The following is a 23,957-nucleotide window of genomic DNA, read 5'->3' as shown; positions in this document are numbered from 1 at the left end:
CTAATGGGGGTGCATGACTTCTGAAGGTCTCTCATTTCAGGATTGCTGGGGAGCAGAGTGTGAAGGATCAGTTCCTACGCACAGTGCCATTCTCAGATGGAGACAACACATGGAGATACTGTGAAAATTCAGTGACACACACAGTGCTGCTTTCAGCAATGTATATAAACCATTTCACTCACTATTGAGCAGTGACATTGTGCTCACATGACCATGCATCCCACAATATTTCGGGCTGTGGCAGGCGGAAGTACTGTTTCATTTTCAGATGTTCGCAGGGTGGATCAGTTGTGTTTTTCTCGCCATTCATTGCTCCCATATGTCATGAATAAGTAATAAAAAATCTCCTCACGTTGGCCAGGTTTAGAGGAATTGTTTCTGTGGAAACATTTTTCTGACCCTCGCTCTTTGTGAGTGAGCATCACTTCTAAAATGGCATTTCACCATCCACAATACGGATTGTGAGTTACATTGCGATAGCATGCATTTTTGCCATGCCATCACTCCCATTGCATTGTGAGCTGGGAATGCAGACAGCAATTGGAACTTTCTCAATTGCGCATTGTTCACTTTGGTTAACATTTCTATATTTTACAGAGACGGTGAGGCTGAGACTTGAGAATGGGGGCAGTCCTTGCGCTGGCCGAGTGGAGATTCACTACAAGGGGCAGTGGGGAACTGTACATGATTATAAATGGGACATGCAAGATGCTGCTGTTGTGTGTCGGGAGCTGGACTGTGGGGCCGCAGTCTCTTCCCCGGGCGGGGCTCACTTTGGACGAGGATCCGGACCCATTGTGACCGAGAATGTTCAGTGCAGTGGGACCGAGCACGCTCTGAAGGAGTGTCAATCAGCGAGTTGGATTCACCGCTCCTGGTCACACAGCAATGATGCTGGTGTTGTCTGTTCAGGTAAAAATCTATTGCCATTTCTTTGGAGCTTTATCACAAGCCGGAGCTGCCTGAAACCAGAAAGGGATATGAGAACAGAGCGACAACTATCCAAATATTATTAACATGATCATAACTAAACGCCCAATTCATTCGGTACGATAATATAATGCGTGAATATTTGAAGACAATGGGAGAGGTGAATTCCCGTTACCGTTTCCAATCCGGTAAAGGGGCACGACAGGTGTCCATTGTGATGTCACTTGAAGCCACATTGAGAGAACTGCGCTGCAGGAATGATCATATTTACAACCCAATGCACACTGAGATTCGACATTGAGTTGGCTGGCAGAGTCACTTTCTGTCATTTATCTTCAGGTTGAAAGTTGCTTTCTGTCTGAACAGCTGAGGGTCGGGGTTATGGCTGAACATGAATGAGATCGACAGGGCAGCAAACTGATTGTAGGAACAATTTATTTCCAGAAATGCCAGACCTGTACTTAATCACATAAATGTTTATCAGAAAATAATCTAAGTCGCGGTTGCTACAAATAGATTTGATTCTGTGCTTTTTTGAAATCTCAGATCACAGAGCTCCGAGGTTGGTACCTCAAAATTCCCAATGCTTTGGTAGACTGGAGGTCCAGTTCGGTGACACCTGGAAAACAATGTGTGGGCTTGACTGGGATTTGAAAACCGCCAATGTGGTCTGTGCACAGCTTCATTGTGGAATCGCAGTGTCTGTTTCAAGCGCGATGCATTCTGGAGGCAGTGCTGTTCACACGGCTACTGAGGTGTTTAAATGTACGGGCAATGAGACTCAGCTGGAGAAGTGCCCACGGTCTTCAACCACGCACCAGGATTGCACTGGACACAACAATGTCACCCTGATATGTTCAGGTGAGTACAAGCTTACCGAAAGGATAAAGACACATTTCCAGTTAATGTGTGTAAGGGTAACGTCGCTGGCTTTCCTGACATTGCTTTGACCGTGAAAAATCTCAACTAATCCTCAAGATTCACATCTTCTCTGGCACAAGAGTGATGAGGCAAAATTTACACGAAATTATTGAAAATTTAAACATTTAAAAACTTTGGCGTTTGGATTGGGATAGACATTTCTTGAACTGTCCACAGTCAATATCCGTTAGTGTGGACATTGACTAAACGTCGCTCATAGACGATAATATGAGTCGTTGGTCGATACAGAGACTTTGACGTGAACTTCAGACAATGTAAGTTATGACAAGGCAATTGTTTATTTTCTGAATCTCCCTGACCCGGTTATATTTTTTAACAATACTAACAGACTCTATGACATCATTGAAGATCACTCTTGCCAACAACTTTTTCAGCAAGAAGTTCCAGCTCACAAACACTCGTTGGCTGATAGATATTATCATGGTAATTTATTCACCTTTCTGTCCCTTACTTGCGACCCTTCTCAATCTCTGAACTTTCACGTTGCTGTCAATTTATCTTGCTTCCTGACACGTTGTATTTTGCATGCTATATGCACTTTGTCAACTGTCTGATTCAGGACATTCCAATATGCAATACTGTGCACCTTTTGTCCCAAATCGTTACATGATTGCCTTCTACACTTTCGATGATCAATTGGCAGGTCCAGTAATTCCTTTCGTTTGTTGCTTTGTTCAACAAGTAATATTCTCGTATACCTCTATCTGTTCCAGCTCCATTGCTTCAATACGATCCATAACCTCTCCAATACACATTAATCGAAAATAGAAGCCTTTTTGCGTATCTCTTCGAGTATGCACCTCCTCAAGATCCAGGACACACTTTGTGAATTATGTGTTCCACATAATTATAAACAAGGTTTTCCTATCTTCCCAAACGCAAAGGAATTATTTCTGTCTTTCTGCCTGAATTTCTTCTATTCTTAATTTTACGTTTAAGTTGCATTGCTGACTACTCTACCAAGTATTCTGTAATCTTGATGTATCTCAGCTTTTCAAGCTCCAGCACTTCTGTCTCAGTGCACTTATTCACATCATGAAGAGGGAAAAGGTGAAAACATCTAAATGCACGTTGTACGTCATTTTCCAAAATATACTGCCTCAAACTCCTTTGCTTAAAGTTTCATCTGTCACTTACTTATCTGTTCTGCTCTCCTTGCATGCTCTATTGAAATTGGGAGATGTCATGAATAATGGTTTGAAAACATTGATGTATGGTACTAGGGGCTAATTTTGAAGTGTTCCTCTGCATCTCAATGCAAATTCGGAAAAGTCCATGTCACATTCTACCAGACGGTACACATGCACAGGTTATAATTGATTTCATTATTACAGGTTCGATGGGAGAAGAAACGTAAATAGTATTGAAACTGTATATTGCCGCCAGCATCTGATGCACTGGTCTTGATTTGGTCACCTGGACGCTCAACATCTTAGTTTACAAAAAAACTTTTAACATTATATGTACCTCAATTGCCTCAAACTTGTATGCTCATTTGTTGCCCATGTTTCAGAAATTGCCTTCAAAAAGAATTATTTAATACATTCGCCTCGTTAGCTGCACTGTATTGTAACACCCTGATGGAATCGCCTACCTCAGTGGGTTGAATGACTGGTCTTTGATATAAGGTAATGCCATCAGCGTTGGTTCATTCCCCCCCACAATCTGAAGTTGCCATGATGGTCCTAACCTTCTGAACTCATCCCTCAGCTGACGAATAGTGACCATCAGGTTAAATCACCATCAACCATATCTCTCTAACGAGAATGCAGCCACGTATTCATCAGTAAATTGAGTTAAGCATTACTGCATGATTGCAAAAGTCAATCTAACCTTCACGAGCCATCGGGACTAAAAGTACACTGCTGTTATCAAACTATGGACTGCATCAAGTAAACCTTTACACCCTCGTTTCGTAGGTTTTCCAGGACTGAGGTAAATGATCATAATCACTATCTTGGGAATACCCTTTAACTGTGAGCAGTGAGAAAATAAATGAGATTCGATTTATTTTCTCTTTTGAATCTTGAACAAATGCGTGGATGTTTGCAAACGTTTGTTTCTTGATTTGATCCAAAACAGGAGACAATGGGCCCCGATTGGTTGGTGGGGAGAACAGGTGCTCTGGGAGAGTGGAGGTCCTGCATGGAGAGCAGTGGGGAACGCTGTGCGGTGTTTACTTTGGCTTACAAGACGCCAATGTGGTCTGTGAGCACCTCTTTTGCGGGACTGCAAAGTCGATCCCGAGAGATGCTCGATTTGGGAGGGGAGCCCGACCAGTGTGGAAGGAAAACTATGAATGCCACGGAAACGAGCGACGGTTGTGGAACTGTCCAGTTTCACATGGGGAAAGCTTCAACTGTTTACATGGAAATATGGCCAATGTCATCTGCTCGGGTGTGTCCTTTATAGCAATTTTTCTTTTGCTAAACAGTGTTTCTGTGTACTTAAAGTTTGGAATTATTTTATTTATACCTTAATGGAATGTCACTGGTGAGCCCATGGCCTGTTGGCCTTTTGTGATTAATCTCGGTTTCACTGGTGCACTATGTTCACTTTAGGAAGTCGTTACCTTTCAACGATATGGTTAATAATCCGCAGTCACATGTCAGTCAGAAAAGGTTAGACCGTCAGATGTCCTTCCACAAGGATAAGTATTAGCCAGATGAGTTGTTAGCAGAATTGATGATCGTTTGACTGCCACCATCGCTCAGACTATCTTTCCGTTCCAGACTATTAACTCAGTTTGATCTTTACCAGCTGCCATTCTGGAATTTCGGGCACCCTCAGCACCACCAGGTCTTAATTTCTACCTCCACTTTGCAAATCAAGAGGCAATGTTTGATTTGGCACAATGATGTTCTGAGATGCAACACTTGAGTTTTCGGAAGTTAATTTGTATTAAATGTACATTATCTTTTTAAAAAATTCTGAATGCCATCCAAGATGATAATTAATTTCCTAACTCTCTGCCGCATTCTTCAAATGTCAATCCCCTGTCACTCCACAAATGCATCCATTCTGCCTGGGTTACTAATTCTGTTAGTGCTTCTCAACTCACTGTACTTGTTTTAGATTTGGAATATTTCACGAACATTTTAACGATTATGATTCTGATAGTTAGTGTTTCAGGGAACGCAGATGTGACCAGTGAGGCCAGGTTTTGTGCTGATGCCTAATTTCAGTTTAACCAGGTTGGTTTTACAGGCCTTTAGTTATGATTTTCTCACTCTTTTATGAGCCTGAAGACCTTGTCGGGCAGATCAAATGTGGAAACCAGATTTGATTTCCTGACAAACTTTAGGAGCTGCATGGGTTTTGTTTTCAATATTTCGTCATAGTTTCCCTGTTCACGAGCTGAAACTTGGCTCCAATTCCTGAGCAAACATTTTCCAACATTCCCCCAGAGAATGCATACCGCATCTGAAATACTCTTGTCAACATTTTTATGACATGACATTCTGCCCTCAACTCCTGGCAGGGAATATCAGAATCTGCACAAATGGCGCCGCAAAAATCAGATGTATTCGTACCTTCTATTAAAAGATTTTGAGGTATCAATGACGTGGAGACAATTTTCAAAAGAAAATGGTGAATATTGGCAGTTACGTTAGTGAGTGACAGTATCAGGTTTTAACATCTATGAGCTATCCCAAATTTTCACAAGTGTTTTCAATGTTATAATTCTCAAACAGACTTGTTCCTCAATCTCCATTATCTTCTTGACCGTTGCCTCAGTCATATTGCGGGTCATTTGCTCAATGCAACATGCTCTGCCGTCAACTACGAGAGCAGTGGCAACATATAAATGGTCAAAGCATACGAGTAGCATCTGCAAACTGAGAATCAGCCCGAATGAATGAGGTCGAGACTTCATATTCAACGAATGCTAGAATAGCAGCACTTTTATTTCCACGCCTCTCTCAATTTTGTTTACAGAAGAAATGTGATGACATGATGAAAGTATTTGAAAACGTAAATGGACAAAATATCTTTATGATTGCAAATCATACATTTTCCTGTGATTGTCAGTTCTTGAATATCTGTGTTCATGTCAATCGCTGTTCTCAGTCACTCTTATTTTGCAGATGAAAATTGGGCGCTAAGTCTCGTGAATGGCGAAAGCCGCTGTGATGGCCGAGTTGAAGTTTACTATAATGGAAGCTGGGGCGGAGTGCAGGACACCGTGTGGGATCAGAATGATGCCAACGTTGTCTGCAGACAGCTGGGATGCGGTTATGCCTCAGAAATATATAATTCTTCAAAGTACGGGGAGAGTGATGGTGGTTCGTGGGTACATGTTGTCAAATGTCTTGGGCATGAATCACAACTGCAGGACTGCAGAATCTCCAACACATTGAATTCGTCTGTCACCGAAGGCAGTGGCGTAGGTGTCCTCTGTTTAGGTAAGTAGACTCTTCACATTTAAACCAGCTCAGATATATCAAGCCAAATATTCATCTGCTGAGTAAATTGAGAATGTTCACCATTTGCTTGTCAGTGTCACTCAAACCATTTATTCATCGCTCGGATGAAAGCAGATCTGAGGTGGGCGGCGGGTGCAGATGGATGAATATGAAAAATTAACACCATTTCATTGTCAGATACAAGCATTACGTGGCAGGTCAGGTGAATTGGCTATGCTAAATTGCGCAGTGTGTTATTTGCATTAGTCAGAGGGAAATGGGTGTGCGTGGGTTAAATTTCGGAAGGTCGGTATCAACTAGCTGGTCCAAAGGGCCACTTTCCACAATGTATGGATCCTAATCTTAGATTAGATTAGATTGCTCGCTGGCACAGTGGTTAGCACTACTGCCTCACAGCGCCAGAAACCCGGGTTCAATTCCCACTTCAGGGAACTGTCTGAGTGGCTTGCACAGTCTCCGCGTTTCTGCGTGTGTTTCCTCTCACAGTCCATAGATGTGCAGGATATGCGAATTGGCCATGTTAAATTGCCTGTAGTGTGAGATGTAGGGGAATGGGTCTGGGTTGATTGCCCTTTGGAGGGTCGGTGTGGACTTGTTGCGCCGAAGGTCCTATTTCCACATTGTAAGTAATCTAATCTAATCTAATCAGTAATCCAATTCCAATTTCGTAACCCAAAAGTAAAGTTGACACACGTGCACAAAGAATGCGTTCGTTCAGATAAAGAGTCATTCGATTTGAAATGCTAACACCATTTCCCAAAGAGGCCATTAAATCTCCTGCATTTCACCAGCAATTTCTAATTTTGTGAGAGTGACGTTGGCGTTGCGATTTGAAATTTTGATGAGAATGAATATGAACAGATATTGATCAGACAGGTAAAAATGCCGAGGGGTGGGAGATGCAGTTTAATTTATTCTCAAACTGCAAGAAGCATGATTTAGACCAGAGCAGAAAACTGTGTGCAGTTAAGGAATCCACATCAGAGGATGGATTGGACAGTAATGGAGACAATGCAGGGGGAAACGTATGAGAGATTTTCTTGAGATGAACAAAATTTAGCTATGAAGACAACTTGGTCAGATTTGGATTCTTTTCCTTTGAACAGAGGCGACTGGGTATGGGCAGGATTGAGGTGTACAATAAGCAAGAAGGAATCTTTCCACTATGTTATGCAATTGCTTACCTTGCGGCATAGAGTTAAGGTGATGGACAGAAGGTTCAGAGGGACCTGAGGATATTCTTTTTCATCCACTTGGGAGGGGCAGTCGTCTGGAATTCACTGTCTGTAAGTGTGGTAGAGGCAGAAACGTTAGTGAAATCTAAGATATATTTAGATGTGCACGTGCGATGTGAAGGAGTTAAGGACGAACCCAAGTGCTGGGAAATGAGATTAAAATATTTCGGAGCTTGTTTTTGACAGAAACAGAATTGGTGGGCCGAAGGTTCATTCTCTGCGCTGAAGACTTCTTAAATCTGTGATTCTGTGAATTAGTTCTGGACCTTTATATCTAAGTACACGTGATCATAACCTGAAATGACTTTTCGTCCTCTTTCAGTATTTACACTTCTAAAACTACTCAAAGTGCTATTGCTGTCACTCCACTATATATGTTGTCTTTCAGTTATATTCTCGTAAAGTATAGTATTCCCATGTGCGCTGATGAATGAAAGCTGAGACGGTATTTATATTGGACGTACGTACAGTTATGTGCACTATAAAATAGGGTGAGCATTAGACAAAGTAACGTGTGGACAGACATAAACGGAGTGACAAGATAGAGAAAGCACAAATGCAACCGTTTGCAAAATATTTCACTGAATGTTCAACATAGAAAGAGAAACTGAACCGGGCAGTACCAAGTGCAATTAGATATTTTGAAACATTTATGTGCTGGACATTCGTGCTAAAAGGTTACACTTGATCGATTAGTTTTGTAAGAAATTATGTTTCAGCACATTAAGTACTTCTCATGAGAACATTTAAAACGGTCTTCCCTGTATCTATACACTGTGTTGCCCTGAGTCATGAAGGGAATGTGCATTGAATGTGTAATTGTTTCACAGAGTACTTTCAGCTAAGGCTGTCAGATGGTGGAAGCCCTTGTGCTGGTCGAGTGGAGATTTACTACAATGGAATATGGGGCTCAGTTTGTGATGATTCATGGAATGTGGTCGACGCTGGAGTCGTTTGTAAACAACTGGGTTGTGGAAAAGCACTGGACATGACACTCCCCTCCTCCTCTGGACCGGGCTCAGGCCACATTTGGTGGAAGGATGTGAAGTGTTTTGGAAACGAATCATTTCTCTGGGAATGCCCTTCAATCCCATTGGGTCACCAGGACGACTGTTCTCATAAAGAGGATGTGAGAATTATGTGCTCGGGTGAGGCCATTTTTCAATGCTTTTACTTTGCTCGAAGGTTGTAGGTGAGACGTCATGCTGACATATGTTCACTGAATTCGAAAGGATGCAGAGCAGCGGCAGGAATTTAAAGAAACGATCTCTGACACTTACATGCTTCACAGAAAGTGATAGAGCAATTCGTTTCTCTAATCTAAATTGCTTTTCTGTCAGTTTTTGTCACCATCTATTGATACAAATCGCGTTTGTCATGAAAAGTGTCATCTTTGATCTGTTGTCACTCCTCCAAGTGGATGTCAATATTGTCCTGAATTTCATAAAGGGTTTACGAAAAGTTCATCCCAAATTTATGATCTTTATTTTTGTATCGAGCCACCAGAAATATGAGACCTGTTTGTGTGTCTATCGAACTATTTGTGACTCGACAATGAAGGAGTGATTTTTTTCTCTTTATGTTTCTGACCAGACTTCCCTGCATTAGACATCGCTCCTGTACATTCCTGTACTGCCTATTTATTACTGTGCACTTGCGGTTTGCATGATTTTTCAGAACAGTAAAAATATTCCGTAATTTGCTTTAAACTGAGCAGTTTGAAACTTCCCTGGTGATACAAATTTAAAATTGATTGCATGTATATATAAAATTGTGCAGCCATGAGATCAGAACCAGTTCCAGTGGATCGTCACTTCTGCAAAGTGGACAATTTACTTTGTAACACAGGCTTTTTGTTTTCTGTCAGTTTCTGCTTCTCGAGCATTTCGGGTTCTCAAACAGTTCGCCAGATTCTAGTAGTGTCTTGGTAAAGTCTTTCTAACCTCCGTGCACGATGCACATTTGGCTCACTCCTTTTTTCATTGCATTATGCTTTATTTAGAAAACTGGTCACAACGATCCGCGGATGCTGCGAATCTAAAACAAAAAGGAAAATTTCTGGAAAAAGTCATATGGCTTTCAGCATCTGTCGAGACAAAGAGGAGTCAACATTTCATGTTCAGTGACGCTTCCTCCATTCAGAATACGCGTTACTGGACCTGAAGTTTAGTCTGTGCTTTCGCTCTTCACAGATTCTGTTGAGTTCCTCCAGCAATTCCCTTTGTTCCTATCATGCATCCTGCTCGTTATGGCAATCACAGGACACACCAGAGACATGAGCAATCTAACAATCTGGATATCTGTTATTGTTTGAACAGAACACAAGGAGCTGCGGCTGGTGAATGGGAAACATCGCTGTGAGGGAAGAGTGGAGGTGTTCTACAATGGGACCTGGGGAACAGTGTGTTCAGACACATTGGATTCACACGATGCCAAAGTGATTTGTAAGCAGCTGCACTGTGGTGCATTGCAGTATGTTGAATACGACGCTCAATCATTCGGAGCAGGAACGGGAACTATTTGGCTCGATGAGATGGAGTGTCTGTCCCACGAGTCGACACTGTGGCAATGTCACACAGATCCGTGGGGTCAACACGACTGTCAACACCGGGACGATGCTGGTGTAGTTTGTTCAGGTAACATGACAAGCCTTCTCAATGTTCGGGTGTCATTTCAAACATGAATTTCGAATAGGCTGAGCATCTTTCTTCTTCCAACAGAGAGCAATACAACAAAGGAGCAGACCTTCAGTTCAACTTACTGCCATCAACAATTAGGTGCGTCTTCTTTCTCTTTGTGCCAACTCTTGGAGATTCTGCTTTGTACTGAATTCACTAATAATCAGTTCTGTACCACAGATACGCAAGACAGTGTGCACCTGCATGGAGGAAGCAGCAACTGTTCTGGAAGAGTGGAAATCATGTGCGATAAACGCTGGGGAACGCTGTGTGGTGATTCCTGGGATATAACTGATGCTAATGTTGTCTGCAGAGAGCTGGGATGTGGCTTTGCTGTATCAGCCCGGGATGCGGCCGTTCTCTCCCAGGAGAATGATGTTATCTGGCAGAATGATGTGAAGTGCAAGGGAAGAGAATTCTCTCTGTTTGACTGTCTCTCCGCAGCTCCAGCGAAAAGGAAGTGTCATCACAAGGAAATTGCCAGTGTAAAGTGTTCTGGTAAGATTGATACTGACTGACTGGCGCTGTCCGTGATCATTAATGTCGAAAATCACGGCAAACATTTGGTTTCCAAAGTTAAATTTCCCTTCATAATTATTCGTACTTTCTGATTCACAGGATCCGATTTGGTGACGGCCTCCCCTTCACCTTCACCTGCAGGTATTTCTGACTAAGATTAGTATTTGTGTTCGCGTTACTTTCCAGAAAAGTGACATTGATGCTGTTGGTACTTTCACGATTTGGAAGCTAGTGCCATTGTTTCCTTCATGATGATTATTTACAATTTTCCATGGCAGACCTTAACTATGCTCAACCCATTTGTACTCCCTCCTTTAAGGGCAGGAAAGTCCACCTATTTCTATGCCTGTTGCCATCTGTTCATCTTTGGGAGTCTTGTTAATCTGTGAGTTGGTCGCATTACTGGTGGTCATGCAGAGAAAATTGCAAATGAAAGGTAAGCATCACACCTACCGACTGAGCTTACACTGCGTCACTTTCACTGTTGCATATGTTCTCGGTGCTGTAGATTTTTATTGCACTTATCCACCATTTGACTGAAGTGGTCACGATTGTGCGGCATTTCTTGGCTGTCTGTTTTCTTCGAGGGAGTTTGCCCAGTGAAACGCTAAGTTTTAATAAACACGCAGACAAAATGCATCAAAACTGTAAATAGCAGATAAAAGAATATTCTAACTGTGTGAATTATTCACCAAGTCGTTCAATATATTTGGAGTGTAACTGAATTAACGTATAATGTGGAGTTTCTCCAGTCATTATCATTGGGAAAGAAATATAAAGACTGCACTTTCTTATCTTTCAGTTAACATATACATGACATCCCAGAACAAGTTAATTAATACAGCAATATGTCTCCATTTCTTTGAGATATTTGCAGACTGCGTCCAAATATTTCTTCATTAGTTAGTATTCATTTATTATTCTTCAGTGTCTGGGTGCTGCTACCACACCCAAGATCATTGAGAGGATTAAGGGTCCTTTTAAGGTAACTTTCAGTTAGGCAACAACTGGCTTCCCTTCACTGAGCAAATGATACTTCTTTACTTTGCACAGTAATTTAAAAGCGTTTGCCTGGGAACCATTTTCCACGAGTTGGCAATGACAATCAACACTAAGAACAATCATTTTCTATCCTTTCACATGCTCTGAATTTTTCCTTTACATATAGCCATAAAAACTATGCACTTCGTCTATCACAATCAATGTCATCATGATACACCTTATTTCATTCGTCTCACGGTTTGGTTTTTACCGAATTTTCATAACTATGCAATTGTTTAATGAAAGTAGTCCAATTCAAATAACATAATTATCAACCTTTTTTGTAAGCACCACAGGGTCTTGAGCATTAATTTGTAATCTCCTCAATGTTATCAAGTTTTTTAAAAGAAATATAGGTTGTTAACATTTTAGTTTGTTCATTTCATTAAATAGTTTCATTTTCTGCACTCAACATTTTGACTCACATGCACCATTGTGAGCTGAACATTTTCTTGAGTAAATATTTGAATCAGCAAAATTCGAACAAAATACCCATATTTATACCAACAAGAGCAACTCGCTCTTTCTGTTTAACATAGTAGGGTTCGGTAACTGATGTGACAAGGAAATTAATCATGGCGTGTTCATTTGTTTTTTCCAAGATCTTCTGCCTTCAGCGTTGTGTGAAGATTCTAATCACCAGCATTGTGTGAACTCATTCTTCTCTCTAAAGGTTCTTCAGAAACAAAGACTTTGTTTCTGCGAGTGTTCAGCTACAAATGCTGACCAGTCTGTCTTTTATTCAACAGAACTTTACCTTGGTGGCAGAGGCTCAAGTCTTGGTTTGTACCAAGGAATCTATGAAGAAATTGAGAATGTTTCCCCTGGCAAGAGGACGGGTCACAAAAATGGACCAGGTATGTATTTCCTATTGTACAGTGAATCGTGACTGGATAAGTATAGCTTCCATTCAATTTGCAGTCTTACATGATTAATGACTGAATGAACATGATTAATAGTTAAAACACGGTCGTCGTGTGTGGGAAGCTATCTCATTAACTGTGTCTCTGTCCGCATTTAGTGAGATGAAGAATTTCAACATGATAATTCCCACTGCCCTACACTCCTGATAGATTATTTCTGGAATGTATTTGAAAAAGCAAACTGAACTATCAATTTCACTTCTAACCTGGTTCCACCCAAACCCCTGCAGAAAGCTGGACAACTAATCAATTCGTCATTGATTTTAAAATAATATAAAGTTTGCAATAAGTAAGGATCACACAGCACCAAAGAGTGGAAGCAAAATTGAGGAATCAATGTATAAACAAATATGATGAGTCACAGAAGATGAGTGGTGCTGAAAGTGTTCATATGACTCTGAAACTTTGCAGGTGTTCAGACACAGTGTAAGTGAATGGAAAGAAAATGTCTGGAAGATGATAAATGTGAAATTATCCATTTTGGTTGGAATAAAATTAGAAATGACTATTACTTGAACGGACATGGCCTGAAAAGTACAGACAGCAGATTTAGGACTAAATTGAGGAGGAACATTTTCACCCACAGGAATGAGAATTTATGGAATTCCCTGCCTCATCAGATGATTTTAGAGCTGGGGTGAATGATGTTGTGAACATTAAAATCATGAGTAAGTCGAACTGAAGCCAAGAAAAGATCAGTTATGATCTTATTGAACGGCAGAGCTGGCTGGAACGGCCAGATGGAGTACTCCTGCTCTTAGTTCTTATATCATATTCTTTTCCGCAGTGGGTTCACTTGACATTATTCCAGATAGTTCTGCAGTCACGATTAAAGAACAATACTTTCTGTTGTCACCCGACAATTAATAACATAAATCCTTCAACTACAGTCCATAAGTCTGCGACATAAAGGAGCAGGATTAGATCATTTGGCTCATCGAGTTTATTCTGCTATTCAATAAGGATTGATGTGCTTCTCATCCACTTTGCTTTGCCTTCTCCTGGGATGTTTTTATCCCCTTATTAATCAATAACTTTTGTATTTCTGTTTTAAGATACACACTGATTTGCCTCCATGGCCATCTGTGTTCCATAGATTCACAAGCCTCTGGCTGAAGAATACTTGCCTCATTCTAAGTCTTCGAGGAGAAAGTGAGGACTGCAGATGCTGGAGATCAGGGCTGAAAATGTGTTGCTGGAAAAGCGCAGCAGGTCAGGCAGCATCCAAGGAGCAGGAGAATCGACGTTTCGGCCATGAACCCTTCCTCAGGACTCATGCACGAAACGTCGATTCGCCTGCTCCTTGGATGCTGTCTGACCTGCTGCGCGTTTCCAGCAACACATTTTCAGCTTATTCGAAATCTTTTTGGTCATGGATTCTCTTGGAATTCGAGCTTGAAAATAACTCACCATTTTTATTTTTAGTAATTTATGCTTCCATTGACTCACTCAATCGCATTGAATACTACACCAGCCACAACCTGACTGACAATAATCCCGGATCTGAAAATCTTGAGGTGGAATCCAACAGCATTCCAGGTGTGTATGGCTTCACTTTCTGTCAATTCATTTTTTGTCCTACATTGTCGACACTGTCCAAAATTTCACGATGGCAACCCTCACAAGGTAATGTGACCACTGCATTCACAAGATAGTGTGAGCACTGGCTGTTTCATAAGGAGTGTTAGTTAAAGTGAAAACCTCTGTTTTGATACCACATGATCATGGGGATTGTCGGTCCGGCTCGTGCCGGCCAAAAACAACCAGGTTATCATTCTAATCGTATTTGCCAGCACACCTTGGCCCACAGCCTTGTATGTCTTGACATTGCAAGTGTACCACTGAATACTATTATGAGTGTCTTTTGCCTCTATCAACCTTCCTGGCAGAGAGTCGAATATTTCCTGTTTACTTCTCCCATCACTTCTCTGAAATGTATGATCCCTGATCTTTGATCTCTCCACCATAGAGAATGTTCGTTCCTGTCTTCCCCAACTACAGTCGTTATCATTTCATGACTCATCCCAGCCATGCCAGCAACTCTGTATGCTCAGATCCAAGTCAATCAATTGCAAGATAGATACAGCGGTAGGTCTCTCAGCCCTTCGTAACTCTTCCTGCATTCAATGAGATAATTCTAAACTATGGTGTGGCCAAAATCCAGCTACCTGTCTTTGAAGCATTTGCATAAATACCTTTGACCAACAGTAATCTCGGCCACATTTAAAATTAAGAATTGATCAGACATCAGCTAATCTTTGGGAAATGTATTTCCAAACCCTTGTACAGCTTTATCCTTTCTTGACACCTTCCCTGAACGGTCTGACATTAATTCTGTATATCACAGCTCGAGCTAAACTAGTTTAATCAGTTGAAGTAGTTTTATTTGTATACCCAACTCATCCGGGTTATTATCTTGAATAATTCGATCAGATAACCTTTCACCTTCTCACTTCCAGAGAAAACAATCCTAATTTGCACCAACTCTGCTCATTCCGTAACTTCAGAATTACGATGACCGACCTAACTCTTGTTGTCTCAGTTTCCAGCACTTGCCTTATCTGAGGCAGTAATCTCGTTTTCCAGTTATCGTTGTTGTGTATTTCAATTTGTATCAGTGATGCTCATCTTTCCCACTAGGTCGAATTCGTGGTGAGTATGACGATGTTGAGACTGAAGATGCAGAATCTCATGATGGAAAGTTACAATTGGACAGTGATCCTGAAGAACCCCTCACACTTACAGATGATGACAGTGGTCTGTGTTCACTCGGTGAGTTGAATAACAGATACTCACATCTTTAACCACCTTTCTACGCATTCACACTGCCATAATTCCTTTCCATTCCATGATAATATTATATTTACTTGAAAATCCAAGAACAACGTCCAAAGCTACCTGTCCCTTATCCCCACAGCTTATCACTAAGAAAGAAATGTATTATTGGAGAACGATTTTTATTTCAATTGCATAAGAACCGTCTTTAAAAAATGAATTCGATGCAATTCATCATACACTGCGTCGTGTCAGTTCTTCGAATCGCTGATCTTCACCCAATTTTGTAATTAAAAATCTACAAAATTGCTGTTTCAATGCGTCATCACCTGGCTGTATGGAGAATACGAAAGATGGGGTTTTCCATGCTCAACATTTTGAATGGTTTAGTTCTTGTAGCTCACAGGGACTACGGAGCCTAGGACCTTTCCTTGTAATGTGCAAAGAGACGTGCGATTGATGTGGTTGTTTTCAGGAACTGCACTCACACCCATTCCCGAAGACGAATACATCTCCTGAAGCAGAACATTACAAATGCCAATAACTCACGGCTGTCTTTGAAACCCAGACTATCTGATCAGCTGCTTAACCATTTCAGTGTTTTCGAATAGACTTTTGGAAAAGAACAGCTGCTCCAATGTTCCTTGTATTCCCCGTTATCCCCTTCCATTATTCTTCACCTTCCCTCCTTTTTCACAGAGATGTTTAATTACTGTTGTGAGAACCCTCCTGTAACATGTAACAGTCACCACACTGACAACCAAGCTCCTATGTTTGTTTGAAGAAGGGTCACCGGGCCTGTAACTTTAACTTTGATGCCTTCCAATCATGTGTCCAGACTTGCTGAGTTTTTCTAGCAATTCCCGTTGTTTGATCCTGATTACGAATGGCCAAATGAGCTTCACTGCACTGCATGATTCGATAGAGCAATGATTCAGCCATTTCCATGTTACCTCTGTTGTCCAAACAGAAAATCCATCTGACTTCCCCTGATAACTCGCATATCGGTGGCACCTTCACTGTTGACATGCACTGGATGTGCGATCCAAAATTTTACAACGTACGCATCAAACCCATAATTGCTACGTTTCCCTCTGAGTTCCAATGTTTCGGATGCAGAGGAGAGAATGGGATGCCTCGGCTTTCTGCAAAATTCTGAAATATCTTGAGCATTATGTAATGTTGAAAGTCATCTTGGAAAACTTGACAAGCGTGAGGCTTGTTTAAATTAATGACGAAAGCAACTTTTATTGTTTCACAGAGATCTATTAAATTGTTTTAGAAGAGCGAAAGAAACCATAGATATTTGTTTATCTTGCACTTTCAATCAACATCCCACCTGCAAAATCGTGCATGGCCAATAATATACTTTTGAACATTTCATAACTACTATAATTTAGGATATTGCCCAGCCAATATTCGCACAAACCAGAGGCGATGATCATTATATAATATTTTCGGTGAGCTTGTTGTTTGTAGAATAAATATTGGCCCAATGATCACTTGCTGCACACATCTCTGCTACTCTTCAGAGTAATTTCCAGGCTCTCGATTCCATCCAACCGAACACACAGATAGAGAAACATGTCAATGTGCCTTCCAAATATGGCCCATCATCAGTCTGACATTGCAGAGGCAGAATTATTCTTGTCCCTACTCCATGGAGTGAGAGCTTCATATCGGGATTGATTGATTCATGTGCGGTGAATGGAGCCAGAGGCGACTTGAATGCGTGGACTCAAATTATTTTCTTTATCATTTCAGGCAGATTTTAGAAGCTATTTCAATATGGGACGTCCTAATATTTCGCGAAGTCGCCGACTATCGTTTTGAATCTGCCAAATATTTTTCTCGATATAAGCTGCAACTGGTCGTTATTGAGCAGCGTTTACTATGGCATTGAAATGAATATATTTGCATATATACTTGAAACATTGCATGCTGTGTGTTTTAATGAGTTAAAAGTGGGTATAAACAGAGTGCATCGAAGTTATTTTTCATGTGTGAATATATTATGTAATTCATTTCTCAGTGTGGAAGTTTGAAGTCACAATAGTGGACGATGGTCCTGTGGCTTGTCAATGAGGTATTGAGGAAATTCCATGTGTAATTGCTTTGCTTTCTCATACCGCATGAAGGAGGATTTTAAACTTGTCAAGCCAAAGAGTTCTATGAAGTGCTGTCTTGCTGTTTATTGAATGAAATGTTCTCTCCATTTACATATCCTCCATGAACTGGGAATATTTCTGAAAGTGAGGCGGCAAAATGTAGGAGACAATTCAACAATAAAAATGCAATGATTACAAGTTTGTTTTGGGATTCTGAGTCCGTTTGTTGATGTCAGTGCCACAGTGTATGTGTGTGAGTGTCAGTGAGGAAGTGAGAGTGGTTGTAATTAGCCGTGCTTGTGCAACTGCATCTCTGAATATGAGAATACTTGTGCTTCTGCCAGTGCATTGGAAAGCTGATTGCAGGAGGGAAGTACACAGGAAATGGAAGGGAACTTGGAAAGTTAACATACAGAAGGATCGTGGCTTACAATCTGCTTTTCTATAAAAGTAGCAACGCAGGATACTTTGGAAAGCTATGATTTGAGACACGGCATGTTTGAGTGTCAGAAATGTGTAGGATAATATTTTAATGTGTAAACAAGCAGGGAGTGGTGGGTGAGAAAGACAGAACGAAAAAGGAGAGACAGAGATTAAAAAAAGGAGAACACATCAGGAGACGATATCTGTGACTGTGTCTCTGTGCAGTGGAGTCTCTGTTTATTTTAGATGTTGAATGTGTTGAAATAGGGTTAAGCCATTCCCCACTTTCTCTCAGTTGTCACTTTTGTTCAAAGTGATGGAACACTCATGGTCATGTTGATGCGAGTTCCCTTTTGTGTGTCATTGTATTTTGTTGTTTTTGTACCAGTGTGTCTGTACCTGACTGAAATGCGATACACTTTATCCGGGAGGGAAGTTTGAATGAAACAATAAGCTAAAAAATGCGTGAGTCAAAGGCTTGGAAGTTCTCTCGCTTTCTCTCTCTAACCACTCCACCAACCCTGTCCTCCTCTTGTATTCCAAATGACACAAGCCAACCAATACGAGTCCATAAGCGGCAGATAGTTTTTCATGGATAAAGCATTCAAGCCTGTGAATTTCCCAGGTTACATTGAAACGTTGTTCTTCAAACACTGCGCTTGTGGAAATTTTGTTCAATCAATCTTGCCCCTGTCATATGTGCAGAAGGAGATGAACTGACCCAGTGTTGGCCTGACGCCCCTCAAATATTACATTCTTCCGTCACTTAGAATCTGACTCAATAAATTACATAGAATTGTAAATTGCACAAAGTGCAAGAAAATTCATCGAGTCTCCTAATAAAAACAATTCAATGGGAGGTGCCTGAATGCAGTTGCGAGCAAATGTTCGATTTAATGTGTACAATGTCAGGAAACAGCCCAAAGATAAATCAATTCGACATTGCAGTAGAAACTCATAGATTTTCTCCACATAAACATCTTTCACTCTGAGGGAACCCGAAGTACAATTGCAATCATCTCACAAGTGTGCTAATATCTGTCTGCCTGCATCTCTCTCTCTGATGGTAGCTTGCTGGCTTTCACGCTGCAGCATCTCCTGTGCAGTGGCGTTGATCGGCCAGGAGAGGGCGGCGTTGTATCACTTTTAACACAAGGGAGCAATTGGTACAGAGTCATTTCTCTTCGCCTCTTTGTCTCTCTGCCTTCTTCTTCTTTCCTCTTCAGTCCTCCATCTCTCTCTCTCCCTCTCCCTGTCCCACTCTCACCTCGCTCTTCCTTCATTTCTCCCTTACTCCATGTCTTTCTCCATGTTTCCCGTTCTCCACACCCTCTGCCCCATCTTTAAGCCTTCCTCTCCTCCTTCTGATCCCGCACTGTCTCTCACTCTTTCACTTTCTCATGTTCCTGTCTGCCCTGTCCCTCTTCCTCTCTCTCCCTGAGTATTTCCCGCAGAGCTGCTTGAGGTGATATGCCGCACGTCCATAAACCATGACCATTTTCCCACATATCAGTCATGGCTCAACAATGGCGAGTTTGGCCCCTGATATCCATTGATTCCAGTTTTGCAAGAGCTCCTTGATTCGACACTCGCTAGAATGTGGTTTTGATATCAGCGGTTATCACTCTCACCTTACTTCTGGAATTCAGCTCTTTCGTTTATGTGTGAACCAAGGCAGTAATGAGGTCAGAACCTGATTGAATCTGGAGGAACTCAAGCTGGGAGTAACTGCGTAGGTTAATGCTGGCAGGCACTGCTTGATAGTACTGTTGATGACGCTTAACATGACATTTACGATGATTGGAAGTAGGCTTACGGGGTGGCAATATACCAGTTGCACACTCCTACCACCCTGTGTTAGAAACCTGCCTTTCACATCTCTTTTGTACTTTCCCTATCTCACCCTAAATGCATTTTCCGAGTTTGATCCAGTTCAATTCCGGTAAAAAAGATTGTGATCATCAAATCTTTTTATGCATCTCATAACTGTACAGACTTCTATCAAGTGTCTCTCATCATCTGCCACTCCAGAGATAACAAGCCAAGTATTACTAGCCTCTCCTTCTCCTTCCTTGTTATTCAGGCAGCATGCTGGAAAACGTTTTCTGAACCCTTTGTAAAACCTCCACATCCGTCCTGTAATGTGGTAACCTAAATTGAACACAGCATTCTTCGTGTTGCTGAACCAAGGTCTTGTAAAAATGCATTTCTTTTTACGATTGAAATAAAACCTTGACAAGGAGACCAGAAATCACGACAAGACGAAATTATCGAAAGAATGGGAATGCCTTTTTCAATATCGCGATTTGTTTTACATTGTCCGCAAGCACGTGATGAAAACACATTCTGTGTAATCCTTTTTTGAGAATATAGCGTCTGAAGTGGAGGAAAGATGGGTGTTATTTTTGTATTATGCCGAAATATATATTTTATTGATGAAGTCACAGAGTGATCTTCGAATAACGAATTCACCAATTATAAAACCATTTCATCTCTTCAGCCACACATCTTACCTAGCGTTAGAATTAGACCCGGTTTAAATTAGCTGAATAATGCACAAATTGAAGAATTGTTGTGGTTCTGCTCGCCGAGCTGGGATTTTGTCTTGCAGACGTTTCGTCCCCTGTCTAGGTGACATCCTCAGTGCTTGGGATCCTCCTCTGAAGAACTTTTGTGATCTTTACTCCGGAATTTGCAGTGGTTTGAATCTGCCACTTCCGGTTGTCAATTCCAGCTGTCCGTTGCAGTGGCCGGTATATTGGGTCCAGATCGATATGCTGATTGATTGAATCTGTGGATGAGTGCCATGCCTCTAGGAATTCCCTGGCTGTTTTCTGTTTGGCTTGTCCTATAATAGTAGTGTTCTCCCAGTCGAATTCATGTTGCTTGTCATAGGACAAACAGGAAGACAGCTAACGATCCGCATCCATGAACACCAACTAGCCACGGAACGACACGACCAGCTATCCTTCGTAGCCACATACGGAGATGACAAGCAATATCAATTGGACAGATGAATGAACAGGTAGAGGATAGAGAGAGAAGGAGACCATATGCATGCAAATGGAATCAGTTTAGAACAGCATCATGGTGGACACAAGCATATTGGGCAGAAAGGCCAGTTCCTTTGGAGGTCTGTCCTATGTTCTATGTTGTGATCATATAATTCTGTGACGTCAGTGCTCAATGTCTTTCTCTGTCGAATTCCCATTGCTTCATCCCTGCTCCGACTTAGTGCAACATACCCTCTTCTGCGTCTCTCGATGGTAATGATTTCTAAGCCTTGCTCATGCTTCATATCCCCTCCTGCCTGCCTGAGAGATCTGGACAGAGTAGATCGGGAGAAAGCATTCCCGAAAACAAATGGGACACGCAGGTGACAACAATAGTTTGGACATCTGCAAAAGCGGCGAAGATGGACGTCAGGATATGGAAGGCACTGCCTGGAAATTTGGGGAATGCAGATTGAAACTTGCCACAGCATTAGATGAATATGGAAGCAAGTGTATACAAGGTTATCCGATTAAGACAGGATACTGGCATTAGGTAATCATGAGTGTTTGAACAGCCAGTACAGACACGATTGGCCGAACAAACTCATTCCAGTCTCTAACGCTATTGCAACTCAGTATTCTGTGACAGACAGACTGTCTTCAAATGTATAGCCCCAGTCTTTGATCCTGGTTCACATTTGTTCGCATTGATTGGATCTCAAACTCATCTTTTCTGTCACGCTGGATCATTCTGTTCGACCTTTGTTCAAGAGTAACTAGATTACAGAAATTTAGCGCGACCGTTCAGGATTTAAGGTGTTAACATATTTATAGATTCCCAGTTGACATGAGCCTGGAGCTGAGATGTGCCCTTCCATGATGAAGTACCCTTTGAGATTCTGTAAAGTCTCTACTCTAATTCCGAATTTACTGCTTTTCTCCATCAGATTTTTTTTTATTTTAAAGGAGAAACAGGCGACAACATTAGAACACAGAATTTACCACGGTACCAGGTGTTTCCTGTTGTTTGAACAGAAAGGCAAGACGCGCAGTGACGGTTCTGTGGTTCTGCAGACTGAGAAGCTGCCTTTTCATACACTGAACCTTCCATAATTTCTTGACAAATTCCAAATTATGATTTGCTCTAAAATATGCTTCTGCGTATTTTCTAACAACATGCTAGGGCTCTTCGATGGAATTAATTTGTTGGTAATGTCCGGCATTTCTGATATCAAAATGCGTGTTCATGCATTTCGCCTCTGTCTGAAAGATCAGATTTCTTCAGATAATTGGCAATTTGCCCTGTATCGCAACACAACCCATATATGATGTGAAATTCTGCAGCGCGTCTGTGAGACATGGCTCAGGCGCTGTCTTGTCGATGAATAGTGCAAAACAGCACAGGATAAAACGGAAATTGTTGATAATGTGAATGAATGTAGTCAATAACGATAAACAGTACCCAGTTTCGAAACTATGGTGGCACGATCAAAGTTCTGATGGGGTTGGAAATCTGAATTAAGAACACAGAAGAACTGCAGAAACTTAGGGATAAATATGATTTTAATGTTTCGAGTCCATTGACTGTTATTCAGACCTGAAGAGGGCTGGATAATGCTGATTTATGTGCAGTTCATCTGAGATGCTCAAGGGAAGGAGATGTGGAGAGTAAGCAGAGAACAAAACAGAGACAGGCCTTACAGTAGTAAGGGCGCGATGTGGATTCTAAATCGATATTGATGATAAGTGTGACGATCAGGACATCACTGATCAGAGCACCTACAGCTTCATCCAAAACACTTATGTATATTACAAACAACTGAGTTACAGCACTGATGCTGTTGTAGCAACATTGATCACAGACTGTCAGGGAGAGAAAATAACGTACACACTTCCACAACTTCATTTTGCATTCTGTGATCATCCAATTTTGTTTCACGTATTTTGTGATCTACACTTCCATAAGGCGTAGTCACCTGCAAAAGGGGAATTTGACACGATGACTTTATATCAACGTCTCTGCACTTTCCATGTCCAGAGGTAGTGCGGAAAATGGCCACGTGTTCCAGTGTTAACCACAGGACAAATCCAACCAGGCCAAATATTGTCTAAACCCGTTTACTCTCAGTCAGAAGTTTGTGATTGAAGGAGGTCATCAACGATGCTGTCACAAAGGTACCACATGGCAATAGACTACGCACTGATTCCCAGTCTGAGTTCCACCAGGCCAACTTAGCTCTTAATCTAGCACCGAAAATGATGCAAATCTTGCTCCGTCTGTGGACCGAAAAACATAGTGATGAAATACTCCACAAATGCTGGACTTGGTGCAGCTCCAACAAAACTCAATAACCTTGACAGCATCCAGAACAAAGCAGCCAAGTGACTGTGACCACATCCACAAATATCCACTACCATCACTCAGTAACAGCAATGTCCACTATTTTCAAAAGACATTGAATAAATTCACCAAGGCTCCCCAGACAGCAGTTTACAAACTGACGAGAAATTCTACCCAGAGAATAAGGCCGGCGGATATGTGGAACAGAGCCAGTTCTCAACTATACCACTCATTATCCTGACTTGGAAGTATGTCGACATTTCTTCCTTGTCGTTGGGTCAAAATCCTGGAAAATACCTTCCTCACGCCATTGTCGGTCTAACTTCAGCATTTCGTGTTCAATATTTTAAGAACCCAGTTCATGACGAATTTATCAAAGGGAAAAAAGCCATGGGTAACAAATGCTGGCAGAGACAGCGCTGCCCGTATACAGCGATAGAATTTTAAACAGAACCTGTGAAGTTGATTACAGGGAAATGGTCTGAGGTTCAGATCATGATCTGCATTCCATTTCACAACTGATTACACTAGAAAATCAGAATGATCTGTCTTTCTGCTCCACATGTCACAAAGTGCAATGGAAAAGTCAACTACTAATTGAGGGGTGATAGATTTAAGTCAG

At 41.4% G+C, this 23,957-nt stretch overlaps 1 protein-coding gene across 1 annotated transcript; it reads left to right on the top strand.

The window, feature by feature from the left end:
- The first annotated feature begins 1,632 nt into the window (after nt 1-1,632).
- On the top strand, nt 1,633-10,217 carry LOC140460135 (scavenger receptor cysteine-rich type 1 protein M130-like). The gene is made up of 4 exons (XM_072554533.1): nt 1,633-1,791; nt 3,955-4,269; nt 5,961-6,278; nt 9,853-10,217. Exons 1-4 carry the CDS (start codon nt 1,647-1,649, stop codon nt 10,215-10,217), a joined length of 1,143 nt encoding a protein of 380 aa, XP_072410634.1. The 5' UTR covers nt 1,633-1,646.
- Nucleotides 10,218-23,957: the final 13,740 nt, after the last annotated feature.

This window comes from Chiloscyllium punctatum, chromosome 36 (genome assembly GCF_047496795.1).
Source record: "Chiloscyllium punctatum isolate Juve2018m chromosome 36, sChiPun1.3, whole genome shotgun sequence".
NCBI lineage: Eukaryota > Metazoa > Chordata > Chondrichthyes > Orectolobiformes > Hemiscylliidae > Chiloscyllium > Chiloscyllium punctatum.
This window is presented reverse-complemented; position numbering and strand designations above follow the sequence as displayed.